Here is a 14,760-nt window from a genome sequence, read left to right as displayed (position 1 = left end):
AAGTGAGCACTCGACTCTACGGCTCCATGAACACACTCACCAGGTCTCAAGATTTGCTGAGCGACTTTAGCAATGAAGGCCACGTGTACAAACGGTACCTGGAGGTTTCGCTTTTGGATCCCGTTCTTAACGGTGTCGAGCAAGTACAGTAGCTGGATATTATATAAAAACATAAATATTAAAATGAATAAATGCTATAATAAAAAAATTCAAAAGTTGGGGTCAGTAAGATTTAGCATTTATTTGATACAATACAATAAATAATATTGTGATATTATTTACAATTTAACATTTTAAAATCTATTTGAAAATATCATTTATTTGAGTGACGGGAATGCTGAATTTTCAGCAGATATTAGTGACACTCAGTCTTCAGTGTCACATGATTTTTTTTTTTTTACAGGATTCTTTGAAAAATAGAAAGTTAAAAAGAACAGCAATAATTTGAAATATATATTTTTTTGTAACAAATGTTTTTACTGTAACTTTTAATCCATTTAATGTTTATTCACTAATCTTACTGAACTCAAACGTTTGAAGGGTATATTATATTATATACAAAAATGTAGAGTCAAATTTTATTAATATTTCCCATTATTACAACACTGAAAGCAAAGTATAAAATAGCATAAAATATGGGGGGAAAAGTAAATAAATGGAGCAATCTTCAAATAACTCTTACTAACGGTGATATTTGACACTTGTAAACAGTGACACACGTCTCTACCTGTCTCTTCTCTCTGAATCGAGCGCCCTCCAGGTGCTGGTAAAAGGATCCCAGGACTTGGTACGCTGCGGCCCTCACTTTAGGGTCACAGCTGCTCAGGGCCGCCACTGCGACACCCAAAGCATGACTGGAGACAAACTTCTGGCAGTCCACCGCAGACTCTGATGAGAGAGAGAGGTCACAGCACGGGTGAACACATGTAAATAAACCACGAAATGTGTGACCTTGAAAAAGCAGGCTTGCATGCAAATGTTTCAATCTGATGAAATGTTTTAAGATATAAAAAAATCTTGACATATGTCTAGATACTGACTAAAATGTTTACAATGATTTTGTTGGCCATATAAAATTAATAATTAATTAATGTGAATATTGTGTTGATTTTATGGCAGATTTAAAGGGGTCATGACAAAGATTTTTAAAAACATTTATTACTTGAGGTACACTTATAATTTGAATTCAAATTTTTTATATAAATAAATAAAACATTATTCGTTTTTTGCACACAAAAAACGAATACTATATATATATATATATATATATATATATATATATATATATATATATATATATATGCGTATTTTTAAGGGGCGGCTCCTTTAAGGCTTTAAGTTATAATTGGCTATTTAACTCGGTATTAAAATTGGTGTTTTTAAAACATTATCCATACAAAATCGTCATTTACAGTGAAAGCATAATGAAATCATTCACTTATGTGCTGTGATGCAGCTGCTTTCAGATGAAATACAGCTGACTGCTTCATATGTCAACAAAAGTTAATTTGCAAACTTTCCGTTACACAAACCTTGTTTACAAAAACAAAATGCTCTGAACAAACATATAATCCTCTGACATGATCTGGGACATGCTATCAAATAAACCATCCACTTGTTTCTGATGCTGGGATCCCTTTGAAGATGCAAACGAGCTCGATACAAACTCGAGTGTGTGGATACATCAGAAACTGAACACACATCTGTAAACTGTATCCAGTGTAGACGGCGTCACTGATTATAATGGCTTATAATGACGCTCATATCCAGGGACACATCCATCCTCTGGAGGCAGTCATTTGCATATGTATTTGCCTATGTGACGTCACAGATCCCACAATATAAAAACGAGCCGCTTTTGGAGCTTGATTAAATAAATGCTCGACTGAAAATATCGACTGATACAATAAATTGAAGGAAGAAAAATCACTAATAACAGCCGGCAATATGGTCCCAATACATTGTATACAAGTGCTAGTCAAAGTACCTAAATACTAGTAAATACACAGAGCCAATAACCAGCATTGTGGGCATGCCATGTCAGGTTACCTGGGCGAAGGATGAAGCTGAAGAGAGGGAGGAGGAAACAGGGGTCATACAGAGATGACAGATCGACAGAACGCTTGCCTTCCTGCGTGTACACCCAGCTTCTGCTGCCCTGTGGAAAGAGTTACGTGATGTTCATGCATGACTCTAAAATGGTACATTTAATAGTAATTTAAAATGGTACAATTCATTTTAATGTAATAATGTAAACAGGAATAATTAAATTTAGAATTTGTTCTAAAGGTTAGTTCACCCAAAACTAACTAAAAAAGGCGTTCATAAGGAGATTGTAAAATAAATCCGTATGAAACAAGCGGTTTAATTCAAGAAAAAAATCACTTTATATGATGAACAGATTTCATTTAGGCTTCTATTTGCATATAAACAAAAGCAAACAGGACTAAAACTGTTAACTAGCTTACTACTCTGTTGACATTGCACTCCCTCAGGTACGCCTGTTAAACTTGTTAACGCAAATATCGAATCAGCCAATCACATGGCAGCAACTCAATGCATTTAGGCATGTAGACATGATCAAGACGATCTGCTGAAGTTCAAACTGAGCATCAGAATGGGGAAGAAAGGTGATTTTGAATGTGGCATGGTTGTTGGTGCGAGACGGGTATTTCAGAAACTGCTGATCTACAGGGAATTTTACGCACAACCATCTCTAAGTGAAAATATGAATTTAGCCAAACTTCTGTGGGAGAAAATGCCTTGTTGATGCCAGAGGTCAGAGGAGAATGATCAGACTGGTTCAGCTGATAGAAAGACAACAGTAACTCAAATAAGCACTAGTTATACCTATCTGCAGAAGAGCATCTCTGAACACGCAACACATCAAACCTTGAAGCACAAGAGCATCTCTGAACACTCAACACATCAAACCTTGAAGCAGAAAAGCATCTCTGAACACTCAACATGTCAAACCTTGAAGCAGAAGAGCATCTCTGAACACTCAACACATCAAACCTTGAAGCAGAAGAGCATCTCTGAACACACAACACATCAAACCTTGAAGCAGAAGAGCATCTCTGAACACTCAACACATCAAACCTTGAAGCAGAAGAGCATCTCTGAACACACAACACATCAAACCTTGAAGCAGAAGAGCATCTCTGAACACACAACACATCAAACCTTGAAGCAGAAGAGCATCTCTGAACACTCAACATGTCAAACCTTGAAGCAGAAGAGCATCTCTGAACACTCAACACATCAAACCTTGAAGCAGAAGAGCATCTCTGAACACAGAACTCATCAAACCTTGAAGCAGAAGAGCATCTCTGAACACACAACACATCAAACCTTGAAGCAGAAGAGCATCTCTGAACACACAACACATCAAACCTTGAAGCAGAAGAGCATCTCTGAACACTCAACATGTCAAACCTTGAAGCAGAAGAGCATCTCTGAACACACAACACATCAAACCTTGAAGCAGAAGAGCATCTCTGAACACACAACACATCAAACCTTGAAGCAGAAGAGCATCTCTGAACACTCAACACATCAAACCTTGAAGCAGAAGAGCATCTCTGAACACACAACACATCAAACCTTGAAGCAGAAGAGCATCTCTGAACACTCAACACATCAAACCTTGAAGCAGAAGAGCATCTCTGAACACAGAACTCATCAAACCTTGAAGCAGAAGAGCATCTCTGAACACACAACACATCAAACCTTGAAGCAGAAGAGCATCTCTGAACACACAACACATCAAACCTTGAAGCAGAAGAGCATCTCTGAACACACAACACATCAAACCTTGAAGCAGAAGAGCATCTCTGAACACACAACACATCAAACCTTGAAGCAGAAGAGCATCTCTGAACACTCAACACATCAAACCTTGAAGCAGAAGAGCATCTCTGAACACAGAACTCATCAAACCTTGAAGCAGAAGAGCATCTCTGAACACAGAACTCATCAAACCTTGAAGCAGAAGAGCATCTCTGAACACTCAACACGTCAAACCTTGAAGCAGAAGAGCATCTCTGAACACTCAACACATCAAACCTTGAAGCAGAAGAGCATCTCTGAACACACAACACATCAAACCTTGAAGCAGAAGAGCATCTTTGAACACACAACACATCAAACCTTGAAGCAGAAGAGCATCTCTGAACACGCAACACATCAAACCTTGAAGCAGAAGAGCATCTCTGAACACTCAACACATCAAACCTTGAAGCAGAAGAGCATCTCTGAACACTCAACACATCAAACCTTAAAGCAGAAGAGCATCTCTGAACACTCAACATGTCAAACCTTGAAGCAGAAGAGCATCTCTGAACACTCAACACATCAAACCTTGAAGCAGAAGAGCATCTCTGAACACTCAACACATCAAACCTTAAAGCAGAAGAGCATCTCTGAACACTCAACATGTCAAACCTTGAAGCAGATGAGCATCTCTGAACACAGAACTCATCAAACCTTGAAGCAGAAGAGCATCTCTGAACACTCAACACATCAAACCTTGAAGCAGAAGAGCATCTCTGAACACTCAACATGTCAAACCTTGAAGCAGAAGAGCATCTCTGAACACTCAACATGTCAAACCTTGAAGCAGAAGAGCATCTCTGAACACACAACACATCAAACCTTGAAGCAGAAGAGCATCTCTGAACACTCAACACATCAAACCTTGAAGCAGAAGAGCATCTCTGAACACTCAACATGTCAAACCTTGAAGCAGAAGAGCATCTCTGAACACACAACACATCAAACCTTGAAGCAGAAGAGCACCTCTGAACACAACACATCAAACCTTGAAGCAGAAGAGCATCTCTGAACACTCAACACATCAAACCTTGAAGCAGAAGAGCATCTCTGAACACTCAACATGTCAAACCTTAAAGAAGAAGAGCATCTCTGAACACACAACACATCAAACCTTGAAGCAGAAGAGCATCTCTGAACACACAACACATCAAACCTTAAAGCAGAAGAGCATCTCTGAACACACAACACATCAAACCTTAAAGCAGAAGAGCATCTCTGAACACACAACACATCAAACCTTAAAGCAGAAGAGCATCTCTGAACACTCAACACATCAAACCTTGAAGCAGAAGAGCATCTCTGAACACACAACACATCAAACCTTGAAGCAGAAGAGCATCTCTGAACACACAACACATCAAACCTTGAAGCAGAAGAGCATCTCTGAACACTCAACACATCAAACCTTGAAGCAGAAGAGCATCTCTGAACACTCAACATGTCAAACCTTAAAGCAGAAGAGCATCTCTGAACACACAACACATCAAACCTTGAAGCAGAAGAGCATCTCTGAACACTCAACACATCAAACCTTGAAGCAGAAGATCGTCTCTGAACACTCAACACATCAAACCTTGAAGCAGAAGAGCATCTCTGAACACACAACACATCAAACCTTAAAGCAGAAGAGCATCTCTGAACACTCAACACATCAAACCATGAAGCAGAAGAGCATCTCTGAACACTCAACACATCAAACCTTGAAGCAGAAGAGCATCTCTGAACACTCAACACATCAAACCTTGAAGCAGAAGAGCATCTCTGAACACACAACACATCAAACCTTGAAGCAGAAGAGCATCTCTGAACACACAACACATCAAACCTTGAAGCAGAAGAGCATCTCTGAACACACAACACATCAAACCTTGAAGCAGAAGAGTATCTCTGAAAAAGCATCTTTGGAAAAACGTTGCCTGGTCTGATGAGTCTGGATTTCTGCTGCAACATTCAGATGGCCGGTTCAGAATTTGGTGTAAACAACATGAAAGCATGGATCTGTCCTGCTGTGTATCAACGGTTCAGGCTGGTGCTTGTGTAATGGTATTTTATTGGCACAATTTGTGCCCCTTAGTACCAATTGAGCATCGGTTAAAAGCCACAGTCAACCTGAGTATTGCTGTCCATCCCTTTATGACCACAGTGTATCATCTTCTGATAGCCTCTTCCAGCAGGATAACAGGTCATGTCACAAAGATCCTCTCAGATCATCTCAAACTGGTTTCTTGAACATGACAGTGAGTTCACTAAACTCAAACGGCCTCCACAGTCTCCAGATATCAATCCAATAGAGCAACTTTGCGATTCGAAGAAACGGCAGATTCACATCATGGATGTGCAGACGACAAATCTGCAGCAACTGTGTGATGATATCATGTCAATATGGACCAAAATCTCTGAGGAATATTTCCAGCACCTTATTGAATCTCTGCCATGACGAATTAAAGCAGTTCTGAAAGCAAAAGTGGGTCCAACCCGGTATTAGCACCAACGTTTGGGTGGAATAGACTTTCGATGGAGAGACAGAAATCTCTCAGATATCTTAATTTGTGTTGTGAAGATGAAAGCAAGTATTACGAGTAAATAATGACAGAATTTAAATATTTGGGTGAACTAACCTTTTAAGACAGATACATTAGAATACCTTGTAAATGCTGTATGTTATTTACTCTCTCTCGCCTGTGGTTACCTGAAGGATGATCCGTCGCTGCTGTGGGAAGTGTGTCACAGTGTTTAACATCATGTCTGTGGTGAGCAGTGACAGCAGCTGCTCTGAACTGGGCTTCTGCCACAGGGAAGGTCCCAGGCTCTTACGGGCTTTATGGTGCTCCACCGCGGCGGGACCCCAGAGCACATACCTGACCGCAAACACACACATGCAGTAAACAACCCTTTTCTGTATGTGGAGATCATACTTAAAACGTGTGAAGTGAAATATGCTGAAACGTACTGAAACTCTGTGAGACTGATGTTGTTCTTCTCATATTCCTGGAGCAACAGTAGAAGCTTCTGGTCTGCGATAACCAAAAAACATTTCACTTAATCACATAACTGAACTAATCTCATACAAAGTCCAACTCAAATGAATCATGTCCAGTGGGTGGTGTACCTGTGGTGCTCAGCGAAGCTCCATACGCCCCCAGCAGCACGAGGAAGTGGTTGCTGTTACACACTTCAGGACATTTCTTCACCAGCGTGAGCAAGAAAGATACCAATGATTCTGGAAAACATTATTATTATTATTATTATTATTTTTAAACAACAATCATTCAGAGGAGGTTGTTTGAATCCGTAATCCTAAGTCTAAGGAACAGTGATATGGACAGAAGGCTTAGCAAGCAGAACTAAAAAAAAAAACGATATTTTTTTTTGAACAACATTAGGAGTGTAACGGTACACATATTTGTCTGACAATTATCGGTATGGGTCTTTCGGTTTGGCATGCATGTGTGGCGAACGAAAGCATTGTTTCAACCACTGAAAGTGAAGGACATTGTGTGTGGAATGTAAGTTTCCCAGCTAGGATGGGACAGTACTGTGTACATTGATTTATGTTGCAAAAACATCTGAAAATATTGAGCTGTTGTGGGAAAAGTGGACAATCCAAGTTGTCCTAAACATTAGACATGCTTTATATGAAGCGCTTCAAACTAACTCATACCTACTTTTTAAAGCAGACTGCCCTCCTGTCAGATGCGTGTCATTTCATTTTAGCAAGCAAGTCTGCGTTAAACTTCACAGACTTCAATGAATGAGCGAGGATGCACGTGCAACCCCAACAGATGGAGCGCAATAGAACAAGAACGCAATAATTATGACTAAAATATACATTTAGCGAAAATATTTTTCATCTAGAAGTAGAAGCACTTCCAACATCATCTTCCATTTACAGAAGGACTATAAACTGCAGAATGAAGAGTGTGCTATGGAAGCTTGTTTTCGCCAGAGTATAAAAATAATAATTAAAAAAAAGTCTCTTTCTCTCACAATTTAGACTTTTTTTCATGTAATTCGGAGGGGGGAAAAAGTCAGGATTACAAAATTATCGTAGAATTGTGAGATTTTGCGAGAAAAGTTGCAAATTACCTTTTTTATTTGGTTATTCTGTGGTGGAAAAAAAATGAATTGTGATGTAAACTCAGAATTCTGAGAAAAAAAGGTCGAGGATACGATATACGAACTCAAAATTGTATAAAAAAAAAAAAGTAAAAATAGCAAGATGTAAACTTGCAATTGCAAATCTGAGGAAAAAAAAGTCAATTACAAAATATAAATATGCAATTGAAAGAAAAATAGTCAGAATTGAACTCGCAACTGAGTAATAAAGTCAAAAGTGTGAGATATAAACAGATAATTACTGTAATTATTTTTTTGTGTGGAAAGCTTCCATAGTTGCAGCAATATTGATTATTTCAAGGACATAACCATTTAGTTTACTCTGTTTAGTTTAAAAAAGCATGTTTTGTTTTTTTCTCCCTTCTGTATCAAAAACCGAACCGTGACTTTAAAATCGAGGTACTGACGAACCGTGATTTTGGTGTACCATTAGACCCCTGATGAACATGTGTTCATGCACATACAATTTTGTACAAATTCTCAATATACTTATTTCTTATTGACTTGACTGCACTGACACTATTGGACTGAACTGAGCTGAGGACGACATCACTGTTTTCTCCAGAGCTGCTTTATAGATGAATTAAACTCGCTTCATATTGATCATCTTTACAGAGTTATTGACCTGAACTGAATCAACACTGAACTGACTTCAGCTGAATAATGGCTGTTTACTATTGTCTTTGTAGAGCTGCTTTACAGCCGAATCGAACTCTGTTTGCATCATTGATCATTATTTTCCTGTTATCACTGTAGAGCTGCTTTGAAACAATCTGTATTGAATATATATAAATGAAGGTGACTGACTTTAAACTGATCATCGTTAATTTAAAAATGACAAAAAACATCCAAATATTTACGTTTAGATGCCAATCAAAAGATAAGCTTCAAGTGTTCAGGACGTTGAGCTGCTGATATGGTTGGTCTCCATTACCTTTAGACGGATGAGGACTGTGGGACTCGTTCTGTGCGGCCAGCATCGTGGGCAGGAACAGAGAGTGACTGGTGGTCATCATGTGGATGGTAGACATGGGCAGCAGCTCTTTAGGCGTCTCTGGTCTTCCATATATGATCTCCACAAGGGTGTTTAAGGTCCCCAAAAAGCTTGAGTCACTGTATCGATGCCTGAGGGTGGGATTTTAAGAGCAGTTTAAGTTAGCCAGAGCGCACACTGATAGTGTCATCGGAGTAGTAAGCTAGTAAACGATGTGTCCTATTAGCTTTTGTTCATTAAAGGGGCTTTCGCACTGGATAGTTTTAGGAACGAGCCACCAGTGTGTTTCCAGCAGGAACTCTGGAGTGACGTGAGCCGTGCTTGTTGTGACTTTTATTTTGACGGCGCTGAGAACACCAGAGCCTGAGCAAACAAACAGCGCTCGCATTCTCCGTGTTCATTAGTTTACAATCTGTCTAACACGTTATTAGATATAACTTTTCATATACTGTCTACTTTCTATGTATAACAGTGCTAAGTGTATGTCGTGTGGTTGGTGTCCAGTGTGGCTGAGCAGAAATACATAATCATGTTTCTCTTGGTCCCCTCAAGTTGTGCTGGTCCCCTCAAATTTTCTCCTCAGCATAAAGGTTAAGAGGCCCATCTACCACTGGTTTCCATGTTCGTAGAGTTAATATAAAGGCTATAATCTGTGTTTATACAACATTTCTTTTTTAAATGGCGGGGCTGGTGTTTCCATAGACAGTATATAAAATGGTGTTTCGACAATAGTTCTAGGAACTATGAAAAGGTTCATCCGGTGCAAATGCCCCTAAAGGTCCCCCTGTGGTGAAAATCCAGTTTTTAATGTTGTTTATATGTCTATGTGGTGTTTTTAATATGCTTTAAAACAAACCATGTGCAGAATCATAAGTCGACAGCATTGCTGAATATTTTCTGCTTAAAGCTGCAGTGAACCAAAGACAGTCTCAAAAACACGGTTTGAAATCGCTGGTGTTTCTGACGTCACAAACTACCTTGTAACCAATCAGATCAACGTGTGATCATCAACCAGTGGATCTCTGAGCTGAGTGAGTGAGTGGAGGCGGGGTTCATAGAACTGCGTATAATAAATGAGGCAAGGGTGTAGAGTTACACTCAAGCTATTTTAAGGCTTTTCTTTTTTTTTGAAGGAAACAACTTTTTAAATATGTAATTTTAGTGATCAAAGATGAGTTTTAAGGGATCAAATGATTGACTGCATGAGGACTTTAGGTGAAAAGTCACTTACTTCAGCCCAGACTTGACAAAGGTGTTCCAGTCTGATGCAGTGATATTTTCTGGAACGATCTGCAATAAACCAAACAAGCAGTAAACATCAGCTGGATGTTGAGCTATTTACATCACAAACATGTGTAAGTGTACAAAATACTGTACAAATGTATATAACCACATTATGCTTATGTGGCACAAAAGTTGTTATTAGCACAGTTTATAACAAATAGTTGATGTATGTGGATAAAATAATAAAATGGACAATGGTATGCTGTATTAAAAACAACATTCACATAATTCACACAAGTACATAAAAGTGAATGCTTTGTCAATCAATTACAAGTGCGCTGTTATTGAAAATAATATGATTTCATAACTTCTGACTTACACCACATAAAGTTTAAAATATGCAGTTTCGATAGTAAAACAAAAACACTTACACGTTATCATTAGGCTAGTTTGAAACACTTTTCAACTGTAAACATCTAAGTCTGGAAACCTCAGTAACTTTTGAATAATATTAAAAGAAAAAAAATGCTAAATAACTATCAGTAAAGTCCTGTGTTCATGGAGCTAACACCACCCACAGGAATTATGATGATAACCTTAACCAGATGTTCATCCACCGAGAGAAGTAAGATGACAATGCTAATGCTGGACCCACCAGGAGTGACGTGAGTCTTGTCAGCACGGCCTCTTCATGAGGGCACTGCGGGTCTTTCTGCTCTTTATACACCGCAGCCAGCCAGCGGAGAGCGGCCGAGAGCAGAGACGTCCTCCACTGACTCCGTTCCTCTGAACCATCACACAGCTTCTCACTGATGCAGTCTGCCAGCTTCCACCTGAGACCACACGTGCCAGCTTCAGCTCAAGACCTCACATATTCAAGTAGGATCATGTCAAACAGTTCAACTTACTGGAATCATTTCCACGGGTCTCTTTTTTTAATGAATAGGTTCAATTATTATAATTGTTTTAATCATCTAAAAAAGCATAAATACTAAATCTATCCGTTTACTACTAGGTATTGTTTCATTAGTGCAGGGATTCACACACTTTTTTTTGTCAGATGAACCCGTTGACCTAAAATGTTTAGTTGTTTACTACAGATGTATAGTAACCTCCTCAGGTTTTAAGTTTGATATGTGTTCTCTGATGTTGGTTAATGATCACATGAAATGCATGCAAACAGATAAAACCTTTTTTAGCAATTGATTTACTTTTTTTATTATTATTAGCTTATATGTGTACTTTATACATATGGTCACAGAAAGAGTGATGAGTTTGGTAACGTTACGCTCCACGTGGACTTGTATATTTTTATCTTTCTCTGTTGTGTTTTTGTTTCTATTCATTACTTTTAGGTTGTGATCATTGGCTGTCACTACGTCACGCGTCAGAGCTGACGTTCCACCAATCCGCTGACGTCCCGCCGGGTTTAAAAGGCCCTTTGACCAGGAGAGAGCAGATCAGCGCCAGATCTCAGTCATCTCGCATGCATTGAGCTGTTTTGTCGAACCATGATCACGTATTTGGTATTGTTAATGTTTATGCTTATGTGGTTTTGAGTAACACTCCTTCGGGTTTGTTAATTCTGATGCTGACGTATTATTGCACTGTTCAGTGTTAAGTCACACCAATACTCGTGGTGCATTTGTGTGCGTGTGACCGATCCCTGTTAATCCGAACGTGTTAATGCAGTAACCTGTCTAACCATAGAGCATTTAGATTTGAGTTTCCCCATTTTGTGTTCTACTGATTGCTGGCCTCCACATCTGCGGTAGTTTTCTTGTTAGTTAGTTGGAGAGTTAGTTGCTATCATTGTTATTCTTTTTATTTAGTCAGCGTAGTTTATTTAAGGCGGCGTATACGCTGAAGATTTCGGGTTTGTTTCTACATTTTTCGTTTGGTAGGTAGTTTTAGAGGTTTTGGGTAAATTAGTTATGGGAATTATGTTTTGATTATTTCATTGATTTGGCGACACTCTTGTTTTTGATTATCCGTTTCTCTTTTACATTTATAATGTTTTTTTAGTTTTTTTGTAACTTCATCCATCTTTAAATTAAACGTTTTTAACGTTAATTCTGGTCTTGCTGGTTGTTTCTGCTACTTGCACACATGGCAACAGTATCTCACGCTAATGTTGCATAGTCATCCCGTTTACATCTTTAAGCATTTGGTGGTGGCAGCGGTGGGATTATTATTTGCTTATATGTGTACTTTATACATATGGTTTAGTTTGAAAGAAAGAGTGATGAGTTTGGTAACACTTTACAATAAGTTTCATTAGTTAACATGTTCATGCATTAACTAGGGATGCACCAAATCCAGGATTCGGCCGGATATTGGGCTTTTTGACAGGGTTCGGTTTCTGCCGAACCTTAGAATATTTTTCCACCGAACCGAACCCTAGGCTAGCGCTACGCTGGACGACGTCGCGCCGCCGTTGATTACGTGTCTGTGTTTACGTAGGTGGACTGTTCGAATGCAGTAAACTGTGAGAAAGTGAAAATGAACCTCGTGAGCAGAAAAGGTGTTGTTTGGCAGTACTTTCAGTCAAAAGAAGGCGATTCAAGTCCAAAAGTCAATTTGCAATGACGATTGGTCTCGTGGTGGCAAGGACCCTAAACAATACACAACATCGCCGCTGTTGAAACATTTGCGTATGAAACATCCGAAAACAATACGAGTTGTGCAATCTACAGACAGCAGCCAAACAGCAGCAACTTCAGGTACGGCAAAGGAAGGACAGTCACAGCTAAAGTCATTGGCCTATGGTTATTGTCAAAATAGTTTTTCCCACTTGTCATCCTGGAATAATGTTGCTTTTTTTTTTTTCTAAATGAAAAATACACTTCTGTGGACGTTGTTTACTTCATTGATGTGTTTACTGTGTTAATGGACTGAGGATGGGAGTAGGATTCGCTATTCAGTTTCGGCCGAACCCCAAAAATCTGGATTCGCTGCATCCCTAGTATTAACTAACATAAACGAACAATAAGCAATGCATTACAGTATTTAGTAATGTTTGTTAATGTTAGTTAATAAAAATACAGGCGTTCATTGTTTGTTCATGTCAGTTCACGGTGCATTAACTAATGTTAACAAATACAACCTTTGATTTAAACTATGTATTAGTAAATGTTGAAATTAATATCAACTAAGATTAAAAAATTTGAAAAAAGCATTGTTCATGTTAACTAATGTTAACTAATGTAAAGTGTCACCATGAGTTTACCTTTGATGACTGTCTGGTTTCTGAAGGATGGCAGGCAGATCTTTCATGAGTTGAGCGAGGTCGGCGGTCCCAGCAGCCAGTCGGATGAGACCGGACAGGACCTCCACATGCAGGTCGCTCGTATCGTCCCCTCGCTCTACTGCGTGCCACAGCTCAGACAGCAGAGCTTTCTTCAGGGCCTTCAGGACTGATTTATGAACTGCGTACAGCGATAGATAAGACCACATGAAACCTACTGTATGTCAAATACGAACAGCATTATTTGAGCCACTACACAGAAAGCAGCGACACTGACTGTCTTTAGGGCGGATGGGATCATCGCTGATGTCTCTTCTCAAGTAGGCGTTGAGTAGAGACAAGAAGCCGCTGCTTTGGGAGCTGATCTGCGCCAGGTTCGACGGCTCCAGGCACCAGAGCTCGAAGCGGAGCACATGTGTGGAGCAGTTCTGCAGGAGAACGACCCCCACGGCCTGGGCTGAAGGACTCTCTCTCTGCATGCAGTGCAGGAGAACGTCCGTCTGGATGAGTTTGGCCGTGCCTGGCTCCCGGGACAGCACCTAGAGAGAGAGGCGGTTTTACCGAAAGTGTGCAAAAAGACAATAGCATCTCATTATCACTACTCTGAAGGCCCTCGATATACTTCAAGCTAAATCGGAGAACGAACTGGTGTGACGTCATTTTGAACAAAAATGAACATGTTTACCCCTAAGTGAAGAACTTCCCCGTGATTATATCAGCCCCTTGAGTGTTAAGTTTCCCAGTTGTGTGTACCTGCAGCAGGAAGTCCTCGAGCGCCACACACTGGCAGGGCGTGAGGAGAGCAGCCAGACCTCTGAGGTGATCCTGAGACAGAGAAACACATCTGCTGTGGTCCTCAGAGAGCAGCTTCAGCACCGCGTGCCCGTACACGCTCAGCTGGCCCTCAGGGGCCACCAGGCTCTTCTGGGGGAGCAGCAGCAGAGCGGACACCACCTCCTTCAGGCCAGACGCCTCCATGAAGTCGTGCAGAGACAGCAGCGCTCGCACACACAGGGACTGCTTTCTGGGACAACTTCTGAAGAGCAAAACGGGTTTCTCAGTGATGCACCAAACAAAAAACTACCGGTACATACTATTTTGAGCACAATAAGACCTCTACAAACCCAAAACCCACTACAAATGACAAAATGGCCATTACACAACTACAGCACACTGAATATCACATCCCATAATGCAACACACTCAACTCAACACTTCCTTTCTAGTGTGTCTAATGAATTAGAAGTAACGGTCCCACTTTATATTAAGTGGCCCTAATACCTGTGAACTTACATGGTATCTACATGTGTACATAGTATGTAACTACAGTGTAAGTACACAT

The 14,760-nt window shown here is 39.8% G+C and overlaps 1 protein-coding gene across 2 annotated transcripts in view; it reads right to left on the bottom strand.

Moving 5' to 3' along the window:
• Positions 1-14,760, bottom strand: part of urb1 (URB1 ribosome biogenesis homolog) — a 50,781-nt gene that overhangs the window by 10,078 nt on the left and 25,943 nt on the right. For both annotated transcript variants that reach the window (XM_079609824.1, XM_079609825.1), the window contains exons 23-34: positions 14,172-14,454; positions 13,696-13,957; positions 13,401-13,599; positions 10,827-11,004; positions 10,179-10,237; positions 8,888-9,078; positions 6,947-7,057; positions 6,788-6,851; positions 6,527-6,695; positions 2,050-2,158; positions 728-888; positions 41-152 (exon numbers count right to left, since the gene is read on the bottom strand). In XM_079609824.1, coding sequence (XP_079465950.1) covers positions 41-152; positions 728-888; positions 2,050-2,158; positions 6,527-6,695; positions 6,788-6,851; positions 6,947-7,057; positions 8,888-9,078; positions 10,179-10,237; positions 10,827-11,004; positions 13,401-13,599; positions 13,696-13,957; positions 14,172-14,454 — 1,898 coding nt within the window. The remainder of the gene's footprint in view (positions 1-40; positions 153-727; positions 889-2,049; positions 2,159-6,526; positions 6,696-6,787; positions 6,852-6,946; positions 7,058-8,887; positions 9,079-10,178; positions 10,238-10,826; positions 11,005-13,400; positions 13,600-13,695; positions 13,958-14,171; positions 14,455-14,760) is intronic.

The sequence above is a fragment of the Phoxinus phoxinus genome, assembly GCF_949152265.1.
Source record: "Phoxinus phoxinus genome assembly, chromosome: 4".
Lineage (NCBI taxonomy): Eukaryota > Metazoa > Chordata > Actinopteri > Cypriniformes > Leuciscidae > Phoxinus > Phoxinus phoxinus.
Note: the sequence above shows the minus strand (reverse complement) of the source record. Positions and strands in the feature narration are given on the sequence as shown.